This window comes from Mirounga leonina, unplaced genomic scaffold, assembly GCF_011800145.1.
Source record: "Mirounga leonina isolate KUSES-001 unplaced genomic scaffold, KU_Mleo_1.0 Mir_53, whole genome shotgun sequence".
NCBI lineage: Eukaryota > Metazoa > Chordata > Mammalia > Carnivora > Phocidae > Mirounga > Mirounga leonina.
The window spans coordinates 102,264,320-102,286,296 of NW_023270807.1; the positions used below are offsets into that span (position 1 = coordinate 102,264,320).

General features: G+C 34.4%; 1 protein-coding gene across 2 annotated transcripts; it reads left to right on the forward strand.

The window, feature by feature from the left end:
• The first annotated feature begins 693 nt into the window (after positions 1-693).
• MYCT1 (MYC target 1) lies at positions 694-21,322 on the forward strand. Of its 2 annotated transcripts, none has more exons than XM_034991034.1 (2): positions 694-899; positions 19,335-21,322. In XM_034991034.1, exons 1-2 carry the CDS (start codon positions 880-882, stop codon positions 19,753-19,755), a joined length of 441 nt encoding a protein of 146 aa, XP_034846925.1. In that variant the 5' UTR covers positions 694-879; the 3' UTR covers positions 19,756-21,322. The 2 variants fall into 2 exon arrangements, with proteins under 2 accessions (XP_034846925.1, XP_034846924.1); XM_034991033.1 differs by having other exon boundaries at positions 696-899; positions 19,244-21,322.
• Positions 21,323-21,977: the final 655 nt, after the last annotated feature.

The window sequence follows — 21,977 nt, forward strand, 5'->3', positions numbered from 1 at the left end:
TCTCAGACACCTCCATGAAAAACATTACTGTGATCATTGTACTTCTCGCTATAGCACTAAACATTCTATTACAGTTGAATGTTAGTATTTATGTTTCCCTTGCTGGATTTTAAACAGGCTCTTTCTGTGTGGAAATCATCTTTTTCATACTTAAATACCAATGGAAGAGTAATAAAAATTAAATATAAATTGCATTTTAGATAAATATTTATGAAATGATGTGAATAACTTTTCAAACTTGATATGCCAAATGGAAAAGAGACATGTTAAGAATTTTAATAAATAACTGAGATTTATAAAAATGGGTATTAGGCAAAATTAATTAATTGTACTTGACTAGATTATGGATTTCCAGAATTCCCCACCCCAGCCTTCTCATCTTACTGTATAAATCTAATTGTCAAATGTTCAAGTGGTCTCTTTCTCTATTCTATATAAATTTAGCCCAGAGTGCTGTAGCTGAGATTTTAGAATCTTCCTATGTATGTCAGTAGGAGTTGGAGAAGGAGCAAGAAAAGGAGCCTCTTACCCCAAAAGCAGTTTGGAGGTGGCCCAGAGGAAGAAACTTAGTAATTTAGCTGAGGAAATGACGAGAAGGAAATTGTTTTGTGTCTCAGGAACCATGTGGAATTCCAAGATAAGAAAAACAGTTGCTAATTTGAGTATAAAAGCAGGAAACATGATACACTTGTTTCCTTTTATGCAAGCACAATATATGAGGGGTTGTGTGAAAATTATTTTTCTCTTGCTGAACCACAAAGGCATAGAATCAAAGTCCTTCTTTTGGACATACTGGCTTTTCTTTCTTTCTTTTTTTCTTCTGTTTCTTCTATTTCTTGTGGATATTATGGCTAATAACACAACAAGTTTAGGGAGTCCATGGCCAGAAAACTTTTGGGGTAAGATATTTTCTTTAACTGTTTTTAATTTAAAATTAGGATACAGAAAATATACTGCATAATTTATTAAAACATTGAAAATCTCTGAGACATTTTGTTTACCATAAACTGATTATTTAAGTTTTCATAAGTTTTTTATAATAAGTACATTCATGTATAGTGTCTTTAAAGTGGGTTATGAAGACACCCAAGAAGAATCTGGGCAACAAGTATAGATTTTGGCTGGTGTTACAAAATATAATTAGAAAATAATGAGAATAAAAATGAGAAAAATTCAAGATGGAAGTAATTGTTATTTTGAATATGATAATGTGGATTTTGTTGGAAAATTAAGTTTTATTTGTCTTAAGGTTGTAAATTATATATCTTATTTAATTAAATCAAGAATTGGTATAGAGGTTATTTTAGCTTACATTGTCAATGTTATACTCTTTACTTTTCAAAGTGAATCAAAATAACAAAATCTATACTTCAGGAGTGTGATGACACAGATAAAATAAGGAATCTTATGAAATTAGAGGAAGACAAAAACTATAGTAGAAAAAGTTCGCTGGAAATAACATCACATATAACATTAAAAGGAAACTTATCACAGGGAAAAAAAGAAGCAACATAAAAGCACTTTTTGGCTGAGTTCAGACACAGCTACTAGGTAGTTAGGGTCAATAGCAGGGTAGAGCTGAGGTTGAAATAGCCAGTTCTTCAAGACTAAAGAAGGGAAGGGCAAGGGAAGAAGGGCTAAGATGTAAAACTGGCAACTATTTTTGGATTCAGGGAAATTTTAAAAATAAAGGGAGCAATTTCAGTTAAATTCAGAAAAAAATTTTTTTAAAGGAGACAATGGAGTTTATGAAAAGATCAATAGTCCTATTTATCAGTCCAGAACAAGTGTTTAGTTCTCTCAGAGAACTATTTCATACTTTCTTTTGTGATTTGTGGGGATACTTTGGAAACTATCAGTGAAAGTGAGCAGCAGTGTTGACCGTCCCTAACATCCTCACCTAGCTGTCTGCCATCATACAAATGTGCATGAAGGGAATTAATGCGTTCTTGTTTTTACCATCAACCCTTTGTGTTTGCTTCAGGCCTGGAAAGGAGGGATATTAGTGAACATCCTAATCTAATTATTAAAAAAAATAAGAAGAAAGTAAATTATGTTTGCATATTGTAAAGAACGGCTTTGGTGATAAGTAATTCCAAGTAGACAACCAACACACAATAAGCCTTAGAATTATGGAAGTCTTCATTATATATATTTGTTACCATACTGCTTGTTGTCCTCATTTATACTGAAAGTGAATATACCAGATACAAACTGAACATAGCTAGAGTGTGTTTACACTAAATTCATCATTACAAAAATTACCGTACAAATTATTCAGAAGTAAAGTAGTTCTTACTGTAAAAATTAATCTGTAAAAGCCAGATCTCTTTTTTAAAGACCATTAGAAGTTAAATTTCAGGTTTACATAAGTAAAAGAAATTATTAGCCACTGACTAAAACATGGGTAATAATCATAAAATAAATCTGAATTGATAAGAGAATGCTTAATAGAAGTCTATTTACCAATCCTAAAAACATTGATTTTTTTTTTAAATATAGAAATTTGTGCTGGAGAAAGAATTCAAACTTATTGTTCCGAAGATAGTTGCTAGTGTTTCTTTGTCTTAGTATGTGAATACAATGGAAAATAGATGGAAATAGTGAAAACCAGGAAGGAGAGTGTTACATTGATAAGCATTAACAAAACCAATGCAAATATATTGAACAGATATATTGGGGATGATTTGGGGAAAAAATATGAAAGATTACATTATTTCTTCTGGGGCAAAAAATGTTAAGTGTAAAATGTAAAAATCTGAATGTAAATATACTAAATGTAAAAATTTCCTAAGCTACAAATGTTGACCTTTTAAATTTTTATTTCTTTTTTGTATCTAAATCAATATCTATTGTGATCTCGGATTCCACAAATATATTATTTTGAAAATTTTATAAAGTACAGTGCAATGTGTTGTCTATTGCACCCAAACTCAATTATCTGCTTGACATTTCAAATTTAGAGAATAAAGATAGAATAGATGAGAAAAGCAAAACTTGTGCATTGAACCATATGCATTTCTCAAACTTAACACACTTAAGATGTATAAAAAGTTGTTTTCCGGATATGATATTTTTGGTTTACTTTATTGAAGGCTGAAAAATAAGATAACGATATCAGGTTATTACCAATATAATAGCTCGTGTTTTCATGGTAATCACCCACTAAAACTTACTTAATGGTCTGCAAGCATTATAGTAATCAGTGCAAGAAGAAACAAAAAAATTGGTTTGAGACTGACAACACAGCTGAAGACCACCGTGTGTTTCCCACTTTTACTTTCTGTAATGCATTTCCCTTCTCTGTGAAAATTCCCCACCGAAGCAGTAGGAACCAGAACCTGTAAGTTTGCTGCATCCTGCCTTCATGAAACAGTGGACACGTATCTTTAAACTTGGTTATCTTTTTGGTACTTAAGAGTCCTAAAGAAGACATAGTTTTGGTTGAATTTCCTGCCTCACCATGCATTTTTTTCTCTTGGCCAGCACTGAAAAATTAAGAGTTATTGGTTCGGGGTCTTGCATTTATTTATTCACCTCATTTAATCTTTACCAAAACTATGTCTGTCTTCAAGAAGATCACACTCTTAGAAGAGATTGTATCTCCATACATATGCAAATATACGCCTATATTGTTATGGAGTAACATAAGACAATATATGGGAAAATGGCAACGATTGTTATGAGTTTTTAAAAAAATAGCCGAAATGGTCCCAAAATCTTTCTTAGAAGAAAAAATGAGGCTTTACCTGTTCCTATAAGTCAGATAAGGTTCAAAGAGAGAGATAATCCTTGGGAGGACATTTTAGTCATTCATTTTCCCTACATTAACTTACTAACCCATTCATCTACAGATCCAGTTTATTAGTTTACACAGAAGCACTGACTGACCACCCACTATGTATTAGTCGATGGGTTAAGGTGTTAGTGATGCAAGTAAGGCATAGTTGGACAATTTCAGGGAATTCAGAAGAAACGTTACCGGCCAATATACCGAAGCAAAAACACACGAGCCACGTTTGTGGAGGTGAATGACGAGGCAGATTTGTGTAAAGTTTTGAATGTCAGTATAAAAGTTTGACTTGATTTTACAAAATAATTTGCAATTTTGTGACTTCAGATCTCCCTGTTTTCCTCTTCCTTAGGACTTTTCTCTAAGGTTGGAAAGGGCATAGTGTGGTGGTGGTGGTGGGGTTATATACTCTGGAGGGTTTTGGAAGAAGAGGGCCTCTGATTCTTGATCAAGTTCTGGTCTTTGCTGACATCTGCTGATGCATATTTCTCATCTGTTTTTAGGACATTGCCCTTTCCCTCCTTGTCTCCGCTGCTGGTGGCTTTTACCATAAAATCTGGCTCATGTGGTCTATGCAACATTTGTTAATGGAATGGTTTTTCCTTTCTTTATGTCCCCTCTGGTCTACTGCCTTTCATTCAGGTACTTTTCCATCTGTTTCAGTGGTCCAGAACCATACTGAATGCTCTCCCACAATCCTCGAGTTGTAAAAGCCTCGGCTGTTTATCAGGTGCCCTAGACCCGGATGTACCCATGTCTACCCTCCCCACTTCTACTTTGCCCATCAGACACCCGGGGTTTCTCAGAGGGCCCTGTCATCTTCCCCATTTGGATCCCAGAAAGCTAAGAATAGATACCAGCTTCTCTGGGATTCCCTAAATCAATCTATAACTCATCACAGGCGGAGACAGAGTGATGATCACTTCTCCAAAACCCTTACTAGTCACGTACTTTATAGATTGTCTCCTTGTCTCTCCAAAAGTTCTTTTTGCATTGCTTCTGATAATTGACTTGTTATGTACCGAATGTTTGTGTCATTCCCCTCATCCCCTTCAAATTTGTAAGTTGAAGCTCTGACCCTTAGTGCAACGGATGGTATTTGGAGATGGGGCCTTTGGGAGGTAATTAGGTTTAGATTAGGTCATGAGTGTGGGGGCTACATGATACGTTTAGTGGCCTGAGAAAAAAAGGAGGAGAGATTGCTCTCTCTCCCAATCTCTGCGAGTGTGTACTGAGGAAAAGTCAAGTGAGGACACAGCAAGAAGAAGCAAGGAAAGAAGCAAGCTAGGAAGCTCTCACCAGCCCCGGATCATGCTGGCACCTTGATCTTGGACTTCCTAGCCCCCAGGACTATGAGAAACAAGTGTCTGTTGTTTAAGATATGCAGGCTATGGTATTTTGTAATGCAGCCCATGTTGACAAGGACATGACCCATAGACTATGGTTCCTTTTTTCCAATACTGTTCTTTATGGTAAAAAGATATATTTTTGAGTCCTTTATACTCTTAACATTTTGAAAGTCCAACAAACAAAACACTCTTATCTCTCTCAAAATATCTAGTGAATTACAGTAAAACAGCTGGTTTTCAAGGTTTTTATCTCTTTGTTTTCCTCTATTCTATTTATTTAATAATCCAGTTAGAAATTCTAAGCATCAGTTTTTTCTTTTTCTATGTATGCTTGCTAACAGTACTAATCCTCTCCAAGGTAATCAAAGAAATGAAGGGTTGTGAATTGATTTATTGGGTAGTCAAATGTCAAGGGGGAGAAAAACCTTAGTTAGTAGCTGAAAATTCTATTCTTCGGCCTGTAAAAATATTGGCTCTTAGGAGTCTACCCCCTGCAGATGGGAGGAGGATGTTTCCAGAGAAACTGGGGACGGAGTGAGCTTACGGACTGGACATACACACCCCAGTGATGTCCTCTATATTCCCTCCTCCTAAATAGCAAACAAATACTATTATATTTCAACTGTATGCCTTTAATTTGTATTTTTAAAACTCTTGAACATGTATGCATCGTTGCATGTTAACAGCCTACCAATTATTTCCCTTAACTCAGTTACCTAGAAAGCTTGAAAAACAAGTGTTTATAAGTGCTTGTCTATAAAACTGCTCCATCTGAATTATGTAGAAAAATCTGGAAATGCATCTCTCACTGGGCTCCATGCTCAGAGACAATGATTCAGTAAGTATGAGCCTAGAAGGCTGACCTTAGAACTCCTGCATCTATATTCCTGAGAGAAATTTGCCTATAATACTCTTTCCTTGTGATTAGCCTTGTCACATTTTGGTATCAATGTTATTATGCAGGTCTCATAAAACAAGTTAGGAAGTGTTTCCTATTTTTCTATTATCTGGAAAAAATTGTGCAAGATTTGCATTGTTTTTTCTTTAAATGCTTTAGAAAAGTCACCATTGTAATTATCTATAGCATTTTTAATAGGAAAGTTTTAAATGACAGAAATACTGTCTTTAACAATAGTGGACTACTCAAATTTTCTATTGATTCTTCTATTAGTTATAGAAATTTGTGTTTTCTAAAAATGTTCCCACTTAAATTTCCAAATACATTGTCTTAAAGTTGTTCAGGATATTCTCTTATATGTTTTTCCAATATTTCATTATGAAAATGTTCAAATATACAGAAACATGTAAAGGATTTTTACAGCGAATACCCATATACCTACCACTTAGATTCTATCATTGACATTTCTACAATGCTTATTTTATTCCCCCAATCTATTAGCTTACATTTCAAAGCAGATTGAAGATATCGGTATACTTCCTCTTAATTACTTCAGTATGTATATCATTAATCAGAATTCAATATTTTATGTTTTTTTTCTTTTTAAGGTCAAATTACCTTCAATGAAATGTGTAAAATAAATAATAATGAAGTGCACAGATCATAAGTGAACATTTGCTGAATTTGGACAAACATGTACACATGTGAATAACTCAAGTCCCAATCACAGATAGTAAATATTATCACCAACCCCAAAAGTTCCCTAATTTCACATCCCAGTCAATTCCTGTCTACACTATCCCCAGAGGAAACCATTATTTTGATTTTTTTCTAGAACAGATTAGCTTTGCCTGTTCTAGAACTTCATATAAATGAAATCATACAGTATTTACTCATTTGGCTATTAAGAATAAAGCTGTAACAGATATTCTTGTAAGAGTCTCTTGTTGATATGTGTTTTCATTATTCTTGGTAACTTCCTAGAAGTAGAAATGCTGGTCATAGCATTGATGTATGTTTGATTTTATAAGAAATTGTCAAGCCTTTTCCTAAAGTGGTTATGCAATTTACTTTTTCCAACAGTGTACTTTTCCAACAATTTAGTTTTTCCAGTTGTTTCATATCTTTTCCAATACCTCTTCTTTATTCTCAACCCTTTACGTTTTAGCCTTTCTGGTCAGTATTTAGGTTTATCTTATTGTGGTTTCAGTTTGTATTTCCCTGATGGCTAATGATGATGAGCAGAGGTTGGCAAGGTATGATTTACAGGCTAAATATGATGTAAGGCCTGATTTTATAAATAAAGTTTTATTGGGGCATCTGTTTATGTGTTTATGCTGTTTTGTGCTACAATAGTAGAGCTAAGTAGTTTCAATAATGTATGACCTGAAAAGCCTAAAATATTTGCTACCTGGGTCTTTACAGAAAAAAAAAATTGTTGATTCTTGACATTGAACATCTTCTCTTGTGCTTACTGGCCTTTGAATATCTATCCTGAAGAAGTGTCTGTTCATTTCTTTGGCCCATTTTATTTTATCTTTTTTCTTTTCTTTCTTTCTTTTTTTTCTGGTCTTTTTATTACTGACTATGAAAATCCTTTACATATTCTGGTTATGAGTCAGTTGTCAGATATATATATATTTGTAAATGTTTTCTACCTGTCTGTGGCTTGCTTATTTATTTTCTTACATGTCTTTTGCTGAGCAGATCTAAAAAATTTTCAAGTCTAATCTATATACCTAGATATCACCTATCTACTGTGTGCATGTGTTTATTTTAAAGAAAATAAAAGAAAATAGCTTTTTATATTTACATTGATACTATTTCTGATGTTCTTCATTTCTTCCTGAAGATCTAAGTCTTTGATATTATTTCCCTTCAAACTAAAGGTTTCCTTTAATAAAACTTTTAATGTAGAGCTGCTGGGGATGAATTTTTCTCCTACATCTGAAAGATTCTTTATTTCACCATTATTCTTAAAGGATAATTTTCAGGATATACAATTCTGGGTCGATTAGTTTTTAATTATTTTGAAATATGATTGTATCTTACTGGAGATTAGTAGTTATTCAAATAATTACTTTTTCTGAATGTAGTATGTCATTATTACATTGTTATTTTTAATTTGGCTGCTTTCAGTTTATCTTTGATCTTCAGCTGTTTGATTATGATGTGCCTATGCATGGTTCTTTATATATTTCCTGTTTGGTATTTCTGAGACTCTTGAATCTAGAAATTAATTTCTTTCACTAATTTTGAAAAATTTCAGTCTTATTTCTTCAAATAGTTTTTAGCTCCATTCTCTGCTCCTGGTACTATAATTACACATATATTAAATATTTTTATATTGTCCCATAATTCCCGGAGGCTCTGTTCCCCCACCAATTATTTTTTCTCTATTTTTCAAATTAGATAATTTCTATTAATTTATCTTTAAGTTTACTGACTCATTTCACTGTCCTCTTTTTTTTTTTTTTAAGGTTTTATTTATTTATTTTGAGAGAGAGAGAGCACACAAGCAGGGGGAGTGGCAGGCAGAGGGAGGGGGAGAAACAGCCTTCCCACTGAGCAGGGAACCTGATGTGGGGCTCTATCCCAGGACCCAGGGATCATGACCCGAGCCAAAGACAGACACCTAACCTACTGAGCCACCCAGGCACCCCCCATTTGGTTCTTTCTTAGAGTTTCTATTTTCTGCTGATATTTCCTACTTTTCCTTTATTATGAACACTTTCCTTCACATCATTGATCATAAATATACAAGTTTAAAATTTTTGTCTGCTAACTCCAACATCTGGTCATCTTAGGCTATTTCTTTGTTCACTACCTTCTCTCCTGAGAATGGGTCACATTTTCTTATTTCCGCATATGTTAAGTACTTTTATATTGTATCATGGACATTTTGAATGGGCCTTTCGATTCTGCTATATTACCTTGTAAAAGGTAATTTTTTTTTTCCAGTTTGCACTCACAGGCAAATAACTTTGTTGAGAACGCAAACCACAAAAAAACTCTAAAGCCTGTCTCTTAAGGGCAATTCAGGTCTCAGTTTAGTTCATTAATTTATATATTTTCTCTAGCTGTGCCATTTGAAACATGCAGTGTATTCTGGAGTCAGTTGTAGATATGGGAAATGCTTATCAATAAAATTTTGAGATCCTCCTCTTGGCATTCTCTTTTCTAAGATATCTTTCTCATCTTTAAGCAGTTCTGGTTGCCACAATCTGTCCTCTGTTTCTTCAGACTGGAGATACTGTAGGTTTTCTTTTCTTTCCTCTTCTTTTCTTTTCTCTTTTTTTCTTTTCTTTTTTGCCTCTCTTTACAGATTATTGTCACATGAGATTCTTTTCTGGAATTTTTTCTTTTGAGTTAGCAGTTTTGGTAGGTCTTTGATGGCTTCAGACAGATTTTTAAAAAATATTTTTAATATTTATCTTTTAATTATTCTCAGTGTTTTCCTATAGGCTAATTCATCATATACAAAAAAAAAATGTATGCTACCTTCTTCCTTTTACTTTGTATTCTAGTAATAGTGTTGACTAATTATTTTCAAAATATGGCTTATGCTCTATGCCCTTAGTCAAAACTACTTGTAAATATTCCAGGCTTTTGTTTACTTGACCCACAGCCATGCATAAAAGACAACTCAAATCTCGTTTCTTTCATCAAGTTTTTCTAACCATTCTAGAGGCAAATTATGTTATCTTTCATTTTTAGTGACACTTTTATAGCCCATGACACTTATGCATCTTATTTATAAATTTATAAGAGTATAAATTAATGAGTCTAGTTTCTATTAATCTTGAAGGAAAAGGAAAATCAAGAGTGCCAGTTAGGCCTCAGAGGCGGGACAAGATGAAATTTTAAATAGGGTGACCAGGGTAGGCCTAAATAAGAACGTGACATATGAGTGAATACTTGAAGTTAGCCATGGAGATAGCTGGGGAATTTCAGGAATAGATTACAACCACTGCAAAGACTTAGGTCAGGAGCATATCCAGTGTGTTTAAGGAACGGTGTGGATGGAGCTAAGACAGAGGAAGAGTGAAAATGAGCACAAATAATTGGGAACAGGTCAAAATGGAACTTTAATAACATTTTTAGGAGTTTGCTTTTGCTCTGGGAGAAATAGAGGGTTTAGAACAGAAGAGTGATGTGATTTGACTTACATTTTCAAAGTTCAGTCTGGCTACTGTATTGAGAATAGAGTGTTGTTGGGGGCTTGGGGCAATGATAAAAGCAGGGAGACCAGATAGAAGGCCTGAATATTTCAGCTCAGAGGTGGTGGTCACTTGAACTAGGGAGATAACAGAGTAGATAAGAGGAGTTGAATTCGGCAAATACTGTAGGAAAAAACCAAATGGGATTTACTGGCAGATAAGCTACACATAGAAAATTCTTACTCTTTGTTTACTTTATTATAATTAATCGAGTTTTCTGTTATATTATTCTCTTTAAAATATTATTGTCAAATTGTTATTCTTTTTAAAAATATTTTTGTCAAATTCTTCTTATTGCAAGAACCATCCTCCTATGTGCTCTAGGGTACCAAGAACAGGATAGCTTGCTTTGGTATTAGAAGAGCTTCTGATTCTTATAATCTCAAAGGGTTTTATGAATTATCAGTGTTCCATTCTTTTGACACTGATAAAACCACTTTTCAGATTTGGAACAGTTCAACAAAAGGCCACTAGATGGTGACCTCTACTAAATTTTAATACTATGAACAGCCTTTGAAGCATTGATTAGATGTTCTGAAAGCCAGATTCAATATTAGAATCTTGGAATTGAAAGACACTATAGTGGCCGTTATTATTAGGTCAGGAAGGGTCAAATGACTTGAGTAAGTTATACAACTATTAATAGAAAGAGTTATTATTCACTGAGGATTTATGTACCAGCCCCTTGTTATTTTTGTAGACATATGTTACAAATCAAGATAAGGATACCCAATTTACACGCCTTACCTTATTGATGTTAGAATTTGTTCCTTTTGCTTTCAAAGGGAGATCTGCATTTTTAAACATAATTGTTTTGTCTCATAAGTTGCTTTATATTGTAATTATATGAAGTAAAATTATGGCTCACTTTTCCTCCCCTAAGATTGTTGATAAATAAGAAGGCAAACTGTGCTTTAAAAAGAAATTTCTGTGCCATTGTATTTTTTTTAATTTATTTATTTTTTATTCTTATGTTAATCCCCATACATTACATCATTAGTTTTAGATGAAGTGTTCCATGATTCATTGTTTGTGCACAACACCCAGTGCTCCATGCAGAATGTGCCCTCCTCAACACCCACCACCAGGCTAACACATCCTCCCACCCTCCCGTGCCATTGTATTTTTCAGGTACATTTTTTTTTATAGTACATTGAAAAAAAAAAGTCTTCCAAAATTTATTATCAAAAATTTGCCAGAATGGAATTATAAATATGAAAATTTAAAGCTGTATGACCAATAGATTCTGTTTTCATTATATATTTTCTGGATTCTAGTTTGATTCAGAAAAATCATTAACTACGGTTAAATAAAAAAAAAACCTTATGGAAGACCATTCTGAAACAAGTTATACTAAAATTATGGCTCGAATAGACAAAGGTATTAAGAAGACACTTACCTTGATGAAAACTGAGAAATGTATAGAATTGTCCAATCGTTATATTGTACACCTGAAACTAATATAACATTATATGTTAATTAAACTTGAATAAGAAATTTAAAAAAAACATGACTTAGCATTTCTTTCTAATTGTTTTTCTGCATTTCTACTCTTGTTTTTGCAGTTTTGATTTAAGAGAACATAACAAGATAAGCTTTTTACCAATAGTTCAGCAAGTCTTAGAGACTCATGTCATTATTAACATTTGTAACTATTAAAAAATTCTGCACATAGAGCAACGGCATAAGAATTAGTATGATAATTTCTCAACAGATATTTGACTGACTTCATGGCTGAGGAAGCCATTTTCATGATACATGCACTCAACTGAACAATGAAAATTAAGCAAATCCGTATCAAAAGCAGTATGGGTTTTTTAATGTCATTTTTATAACTTCTGTAAGCTCCATCTTATCTTACTTTACATTCATTCAAAATGTAACTTGTTTATTATTAATGTGTATATATTATTCTCATGATTGTCATGTATATCTAAAATTTATTATTTAATCTTTTTCAGATATCTCTATAACCCTATATAGTCTAATTATAATAGTAATACAGTATTTTGAGTCATTATTACCTATTCTGCCTACCATTTCCCCAAATTCAGATTGCTCTACCATGTTAAATATTATATTTAGTATTATAATATCATAAATATTATAGATAATATAACTACCATGTTAAATATTATATTTAATATTATATCATAAATATTATAATACAATATAGAAATATTATGAAGCCATAAAGAGTAATAATTTAAAATAGATTTATTGTCAAATTGCTCTCCTAGAAATATTGTTCTAGTTCTAGTGTCACCAAAATAATCTTTTTACCCACAAAACTAAAATTTTTCATGTAAGAAGATTCTGATGGTTGAACATATTCTTTAACCACTGGTCTCCTGGAGTTTAGATGCTACCCTTGTTTTCTTATGTCAGAATAATGTATTTTGGAAATCAAACAGACATCTGGCACATAAAACTATTTCTTACTCCACGTATTTTGGTTGGTTTTGCTAATTTTCTCAATTTAATAGACAACATTTTTTCCCTTGATTCTGTTTTAAAATGTTCTAATTTTTTTTCTTGAAACTGAACCTTATGCTATTTTTCAATAAAGATAAACCATTGGGAACATTTTATTTGTCAGGAGAGACAGCGATAGAGAGGCTCAAAGGGGGCAAACACTGAGACCATGCATAGGAACCCTTGTAACCCTTAAATGCTTTTTTATTGGATAACTGAATCTATTTTCTCTTTTAAGATTCTAGTTTTATCTCCATTTAGTTGAAATGAAGTGAATATATCTCTTTAATATCATGTTATATCTACTTATATCCTGAGATATTTAGAAGCCTCAATCAGACTATAGTGTTTACATCGCTTTATACATAAAAGTAGGGGCATATACTTTGCAAATGAGTATTTGTCTTCTCATTTTATGTCATACATGAGTAAAAGCAATAGCCCCCTGGCCAGTGCTAGTTGTCAGTATTCAATTATTAAAATAAACCAAGTGTTAGTTCGACCACATGAACCTTAGACAGTTCCAGTATCAATAAAATGAGGATTCTGAGCCAAGGCATTTTTAAGAGTTAGTTTTTGCTGAAACTTTTCATCTGTAATTCTGTATCTGAAATTGTTAATATTTAAAATTCTCTGGTAGAGGCTGTTGGTCCAGGAGAATATATGTGTAGAATGCATAATACTGCTTTAGCACAATTTCCCCAAGTATTTCTGTTATTAACATGCTACCAAGTCTGGTATTGAGTTGGGGCGCCTGGGTGGCTCAGCCAGTTAAACATCTGACTTCTGGCTCAGGTCATGATCTCCAGATCCTGGGATTGAACCCTGTCTTGGGTCCCCACTCAGCAGGGAGTCTGCTTGCCCCTCTGTCCCTCCCCCTTGCTAATGTTCTCTCTTTCTCACACAAATAAGTAAATAAAATCTTTTTTAAAAAATCTGGTATAAATTGATACAATTTTGATGCATTTTAAATTCTTTACTTTCATTTTAGATTAATTTTTCTGACAACAAACTTCAGAAATAATTTCCCTTATGGAGTTGCTTGGGAATTAAGTGATATAATACATGAAAAATAGTGCCTGTGACCTATAAATTAAATTAATTAAATTAGAAACATACTATAGTGTTTTACAAAATAATGAAATAAAAATAGGGTTGCATTTTTTTTAATAAATTATATTCCTCCAAACATCAAAATTTTTCAAAAGCTTTAATGAAAACTTTCTGTGGTGGAATAATAGAAATTCAAATTTAGAAGGAGCTTATAGTTTACCTACTAAGTCTCTACCTAATGCATTATTTTCCTATTCAAAAGTACAACATCTAGATGAACAAGAGTATATCTTTCATTCATTAGCATTTCTGAGTGATTTTGTTCAGATTCTTTGATTAAAGTGTTTCTCATCATAATTAACTAATGGTTTCTCTGAGGTGTAAAACTATAAATAAACTTTTCCAGGAATGACTGGTCACTTAATAACATATAATAATGAATTATTCAAATTATATGCAATACATCTCACAAAAACAAAGATTGCCAAAAACTCACTGAAATAAGGTAAAAGTAGTTCTTTTTTTAAAGATTTTATTTATTTATTTGACACAGAGAGAGAGAGAGAGAAAGAGCACAAGCAGGGGAAGTGGAAAAGGGAGAAGCAGGCACCCCTCCAAGCAGGGAGCCCGCTGAGCAGGGAGCCGGCTGAGCAGGGAGCCCGATGCGGGGCTTGATCCCAGGACCCTGAGATCATGACCTGAGCCGAAGGCAGACGCTTAACCAACTGAGCTACCCAAGCGCCCCAAAATTAGTTTTTTTTTTTTTTAAACCAAAGTACCAAATTTAATAAACTGCCTGGACTCATTTGAAAAGAAGACACAGGACTTAGTTCTATGAAGTATTTGAGTAGTTCATGATTTTTATTTATTTTCTAAACCAATTAAAACATTTTTCAGTGAAGTACAGAATTTATGTAGCCATTACAAGTGACCAAAACTTAAAGGAAATCTAGTGTTAATGATTATGATACAAATAAAAATTTGAGCAAATCTATTCTCTCATAAACTTACATAAAATATGAAGGCATGCAAATATCATGAAGTGAGCAGATACTTAACCTCTCCTAAAACATTATGATTTAATCTGATCATCAAATTACTGCTAGAGTATAACATTATAATTGAGATCTTAGGAGCAGAAGCCTCTAAACCTCAGTTTACACCCCACTTTCCCCCACCCCATGTCTAATTTCTAGTGTATTAGAAGGTATAATACTTTAGAATAATTTTTAGATTCTTTTGACTTTGGGTATCTCATGACCAAGTTTTTTCCTTCCTATTCTTACCATCACTTCCCAGACTAAGCCATTTACTACTGCTGCATATCTGAATCATGGCAGGCATGTCCAGACTTGTTTCACTATCCAACCTGCTCTGGGCCTGGGTCTATCCCATTTATCGCTGCTAGCTCTATATTCTGTCCTTCCTATTAGGTCACTTTGTTCAAGCCTGTTTCTTGCTCGTCTTGCCCACGGTTGAAAGACTGAACTCTCTGGAGAGGCACTCATGAGTTTCCATCATCTGACCTCAATCTGCTCTGGGCATAGTGAACAACAGTCCAGCTTAAAGGACATTTAAAGGACATTTTTTCCTATCTTATAGATAAGTCTATATAAGACTATAGAGAAGTCTTATAGAATGTAGAATGTAAACTCCACCAGAGCTAAGACTTGCCTATAAACTTAGCATTACTTGGTATTTAGTGGATGCTTTATATGTTAAACAAACGGATAGGTAAATGTCTCTGGGGCATGTAGCCAGTAGTCACTTGGACCTAAAATTCTCTTCTTTGATTCAGTGTTGTGTAATTTTTTGTCTCCTCAAAACTCCCAAATTAGTCCTTCTTTGTTTCCTTTTTTACTTCTGCCACCTGTTAAACTGTGATTTTCCTGGAAGTCTATTCTCAACTCACTTCTATAAATGCACACTTACTTTTTAGTCAAAGTGTTTTCCATGGATGGCTGCAAGTTTCTTGTAGCACGGAGAGTCCCAATTCTGCTTCTCTTTAAGCTCTGTATTTATGTAACCCCAATTCCAAATGAGTATCTCAGGGGCACTCAAGTTCAGCATCTTCCTAATGCCAACTTCCCCTTGTTCCATAATCTTACATTTCTTCCTGGTTTGGATGAATGATACTAATATCCACCCTTGCCTGCACATGCCAGAATCCCAGGAGTCATTCTAGATTCCTCATTTCCTCAGTGTAGCAAGGTATGATGTTTTCATTGGTGGACTTCTATTTTTAGAGGATGAAGGTAGGGAGGAATTATGTGTCCTTTGTTTTTAAATTTTTTTGTCTTGAAGGATCCCTTCACTCTTCCCTCTTCTCTTCTTCATTGTGTGGTTTCCAAAGAGCACCTCTCCTTTTCTTTCTTTTCTCTTTTTAACAGCTTTATTGAGCTATAATTCGCATCTCATATAATTCACCCACTTAAAGGGTACGATTAAATGGTTTTGTTATAGTCACAGAGTTATGTGACCACCACACCATCTAATTTGAGAACACTCTGTCCTTCAAAAAGAAACCCGTGGACACTAGCAACTCCTCCCATTCCCTTCCACCCCACCCCCAGCACCAATCAATCACTAATCTGCTTACTATTGCCATAGATTTCCCTGTTCTGGACATTTCCTGTAAATGGAATCCTACAAGATGTGATCTTCTGACTGCATACTTTATCCTCTTCCTCCTCAGGGAAGGATTACTTTCCAAGCCTGCCTCTTCACATTCTTGCCTATATGTGTAAGTCCCTTTACCATAGTCATTGCCCTCAGGGAACAGAGAACCTTTTCAGTATTTTCACACTTTTTCTGGAATTGTCTTTCCTCTCAGTAAAGACTTGAGGTAGAAGCAAGGGGGAGAATGTACTGGTATCTGTTTTATCAGTTTACTTTTTAGGTAACTTGAAATTTGGATGTTCTTTGTCTTCTAATTATGCTGAAGGCAGGTTTTGTATAGTTTTATTTGTGCATCTTGTTTTCAGAAGAAATGTTGGGAAATGCTGATTTGCATGGCTGCCATTGCTTTGGCAACCCAAAATTCCAACAACTTCCTATTTAGGTTCCAAATATTTGGAACACTGATAGTTACAAGTTAATTTTGAATGTTCCTATGTAACAAATAAGTGTGATTTTAGTTTCTGACTGTTTATTTGCTTTCTTCAGATAAAGACTAACTCTCAAATCTGTCTCAAGAGGTTGCATTTTAAGGCTAAGTCCATATTATTTTTATGAGACACATTTTAGAAAAACAATACTTGGTCTAGCAGAGCTGTTCTAAATCATCTTGTAATTTAGAAGTCATCTTCCTATTGTAAGGAATTTATTGTTTAGATTTGATATAATCAACTGTTTTAGAGGATTTTGATATAAGCATTTGTGAAGGTAATTGTGAAAGTAGAGCTAAACACACATGGTCTTGACATAGGAGATAAATGTGACAATATAAGGTGGAAGAACACTAAATATATCCTAAAATTAAGGAGCAATGATTATTCTTATGTATTTATTAGCATTGGTTGGTTTTGCTACTTCTGTATTATAGATTTTCTATATATTATCCTAGATTACAAAAACAAACTGAAAAAAAACCTTGGTACTCATAAAACCTAACTTTTTCATTTAAAAACTAATGAGTCCGAACAAATTTCTTAAAAATCACACAATATGTTAGGGATAAAGCTGAGTTGAGAACGCAGAATCGGTTAGCTTTTTCTGTTTAACAATCTACTCCAAAACATAGTAGCTTAAAAATATCATTTATTTAGCTCACAATTCTGAGGGTCAGGAGTTTGGGCTGGGATCAGCTTAATAGATTTTCTGCTGGTCTTCCCTCATGGGTCACAGTCAGTTGTTAGTTTAACCAACATCTGAATTATCTAGGATGACCCCATTCATGGGTCTGGAGATAGCAGGCTCTTGGCCTGGGCAATAGGGGTAACTGGTCCAATGTGTCTCTCATCACCAGTAGGCTGGGCTTGTAGATGCTGGCAGTTACAGGGCTTCCAAGAGCAGCAGGGGTAGAAGCTGAGAAACCTCTTGAAGCTTAGGCTTCATTTTGCACAGCCTCATTTCCATCCCATCCTATTGGTCAAAGCAAGGTGTGAAGCCAGCGCAGCTTCTGAGGGGTGGGAAAGAGACTCTACCTCTCGAAGGGAGGAACTTCAAAGTACTTGTAGCCCTTCTCTTGTTTTCACACTCTCACAACCCCACTTAGCTAATTTCCAATCCATGGCCCTCTCAGTACAGAATCCCTAGACAAGCAATTTGATAAGACAGCTTACCTCTTTACTTAACAGTAACTAATTTTTGTTTATGAAACTTAAGAGTCTTTATCCAAAAAGCAGTACTTGAAATGAATCTTTAAGAATAGGTTTTTCAGACAGAAATTTAAAACTTGTGTAGATAGAAAGAAAAAGAGGTGGAAAAACACAGAACTTTGGAGAAAAAGGCAGGATTTGGGATAGTGAGAAGATCAACATGACTCGTGGGTTAGATCATGGAGTGGAAGGTGGAGAAATATGGTGGGTGATGAGGCTGGAGGGGTCTTCTAATATCCAGAGTGTCTTTACATTCAGAGCAGGGGCTCTGCTAATCAGCTTTACTCAAAAATATGTTTTCAGTTCACAAGAAGCAATAAGGTAGAATTTCCATTTTGGGAAAACAATCCCCTGCTCCTGGAACAGGAAATCCTGAACAAATACAAGTTCTGTGAATTGCAGGATACTGATGTATAGCAGAGATTCTATGGATTCAGGGGATAAAAATTTCATTAGCACAGTGAGGGCATGATAGCAGCATGAACTGGAACTGGTGGGAAAGAGCACAGTAATCTGCATAGGTCATGTCATCAATGAGTCAGAAATACAGGTTACAGTACCGGAGCTCAGGAAATAGAACATAAATCAGTCAGCCCACCAGATGGTTCTAGCTCAGCACTTCTTGTCTCAGAAGGAGCACAGGAAGTGAGACATCATGACGCCAGCAGGTGGGAGACATCACTGGGGTCAATGAAAGCAGACAGAGGAAAAAGCAAAGTCAATTTGACTACAAAATCCTTTATCAATTTCTGGCACATTATTACCACTGTAACTCAAAAGGAAATAATCTTTGGACTATATTTGCAACCTTATAAAAATTTATGAACCAAAGAATGGCCTTTAAAGAAAAGAAGACAATTTTTATCATTTATTTCTTTAAGGTGAGAAAATAGCATAAACAACGGGAATGCTATAGCTAAAATTGCTATTTTATATCCTTTTGCTTTAATAAATGGAAGCGTATCAGCTGATATTCATATGCATCTAGCACTGTCTTTTATTTCCCTAATTCAAAATCTGTTTCAATTGTTCACATATTCCATAGTTACTATTTGTATTCTGCCCTGTGTTTTTCATTGAACACCTCTTTACAAATTAAATTACCTATTTGATTTTTGTTTGTTTGTTTGTTTCAGAGGATGTCATAACATCCTTCACAGTGTCCATTGCAATTGTGCTCATAATTGCAGGATTTATTTGGGCTCTGTTTGTTTGTTTGTCTCGAAGAAGAGCCAGCGCCCCCATCTCACAATGGAGTTCGAACCGGCGATCAAGGTCTTCTTACAACCATGGCCTCAACAGAACTGGATTTTACCGCCACAGTGGCTGTGAACGGCGAAGCAACCTCAGCCTGGCCAGTCTCACCTTCCAGCGACAAGCTTCCCTGGAACAAGCAAATTCCTTTCCAAGAAAATCAAGCTTCAGAGCTTCCACTTTCCATCCCTTTCTGCAAAGTCCCCCACTTCCGGTGGAAACTGACAGTCAGCTGGTGACTCTGCCCACTCCCAGTACGGTTCCCACCATCAGCACTTCGCACAGTCTGGGCCGTCCTGATTTCCACTGGTCCAGTCACAGCCTTCGAGTGGGCTTTTCCACACCACCTCCACCTGCCTATGAGTCCATTATAAAGGCATTCCCAGATTCCTGAGGAGGGTGCTTTGGTTTTTAATTTGTTTCTTCCTTTACTTGTCTTTTACTGACACAAAATTACAAATAGGCTAAACAGAATTTTGAGGTCATGGGCCAAACAGCTAATGAGTTTCCAAGCTGAGTTGCGCTCAGTCAGTTGGACATTACAATGTAAAACATATTTTCTTTGAATACATGCTTTCCTTCCTTGTGACTCACAAAATAGTAATATTTCCCAAATAGTTATCTATTTATGTATTTTGTACTCAACGTGAAGGTTGTTAAAGACGGTGATTCTTATCTAAGACTCAGCTGTGATACAGCACATATATATATTTTAGACTAAAATTAAAACTTCAGATACTTGTGGTTTATAATCCTCATTCACAGTCCGATGTGACTATAAAGGGAAAAAAAATCACTATGTCACTTTTTAAAAATAAACATGTCCTAAGGAATTTTAATTTTACTTTCTTCAGAATGACGTGAATCAACTTACAAACCTGGATTTTTAATGGATTATATGAGCACAAAAATGGCAGAACAGAGATTTTAAAGTTCCTTGATGGCACTCATTTATGAGAGATGTGGGAACCAAGCAAAGAAAGGGAATCTCTGTGGGTATTATAGAACACTTCAATTTTGACACTTATTTTTGTGCCTTTCCCAAGAATAATTATCTACATTACTGAGGCAAAATCCATGGGTTTACTGAGATGATTTAACTTTTCTTCACTGTTGCAGTTATGTTGTTAGAAAAACAACAACAGCAAATCCAATTCATTGACCTAAAAACAAACTTGAACACTGAGCTTACATTTTTCCTAAGGGATAAATCATATTTCTTAGATCTAAATCTAGCAATTGGGAAAGCACTTTATCTAGAGACTTTCTGCTGGAACTTCCAGACAAACAAATAAGGGTCAGCACTGTCATGAAATACATGTTATAACCATGAAGAATTCTCCTTCCTCGATCGACTCATCAGGCATCATCCCTTGTGTGCTTTCTTACGAATTTCAACCTCAGATTCTATGAAGAGTCTTTGTACAATGATTAAACCATGCCATATGGTCCTTGGTGCAGGCAGTTACTTAAGGAGTCTGCTTCCACAGAGGGCCACCCTCAAAAAGAAAGGTACATTCCCAAATATGGGTACCGGAGGGCTTCAGTGGCCAAATGCCTGTGACTGCCCCTTTTCATTTAAGGACACGCATTCACTGGAGTATTATTCAAAAGGCCTGTGGTTCATATCTGATATAGTGACTATTTAGCTTATGTTGCTGTTCATTTGTTTCTCTGAACATTGAGATTTCTAGTGAAGAAAAATGTACTCTCATTTTAGTTTCTGCAATGCGGTGCTCACAGATAATAGGGTCTGAATATGGTTCAGAATGTATCTGTATGGTTCATATTATCAGAATGTAATAATTTCTACATAGTAAGAGATTGTGTATAGCATTTTCTTTAATATTTTTATTTAGCATATATTTTCCATTGTTCCTCAAGGACAATTTTTCTTAATGATGTCTACAGATTGATGCTCTCTAATGTAATATACCAGAAAACAAAAAAAAAAAAAAGAAGAGGAAGGAAGGGAGGAAGAAGGGAAAAGAGGAGGAAGAAAGAAAGAAAGAAAAAAAAAGCTCACAAAATAACCAATTTGTTGTAAGTTGGTTTTTAACAAATTTAGCAATTGTTATATAGCCACGTAAGATTTCAGGAGGACATTAACTTAGTAACAAGGCTATCTTTTTGCTTGTATGTCATCCTTAATATTTAACATGATAAGTAAGCAAAGTGTATGGTTTTTATCTAGAATTTATATTGGGAATAAAAATTGCTTTATATCTCTCAAATTAGGAAAAAGGGAGCAAAAATCTTCTGGTGAATTTAATGATCTGGCAGAATTGTTGCCACCCCTCTCCCCAAGTTATGAAACAATCAAACTGAATATTATAAATATTGTGCAACGTATAAAATGTGAAATTAAGATAAAAACTAGGAACTTTTAAAGTTCTGTTTAATTTGAAATGTTTAGTTGATTATGAAATAAAATTAAGCTGATGTCAATTTTGATTCACAGTTTATTTATTGAGTGACCTATGAATATCTCATATTTACTTTGGTATTTTAGCCCAATCTAGATCATTCTTTACCTACTCTTGAGACACAAACTTTATTTTATATAAAAATATGTAACTAAAAACAAGTAACACCATAAATAAATGGAACAAGATG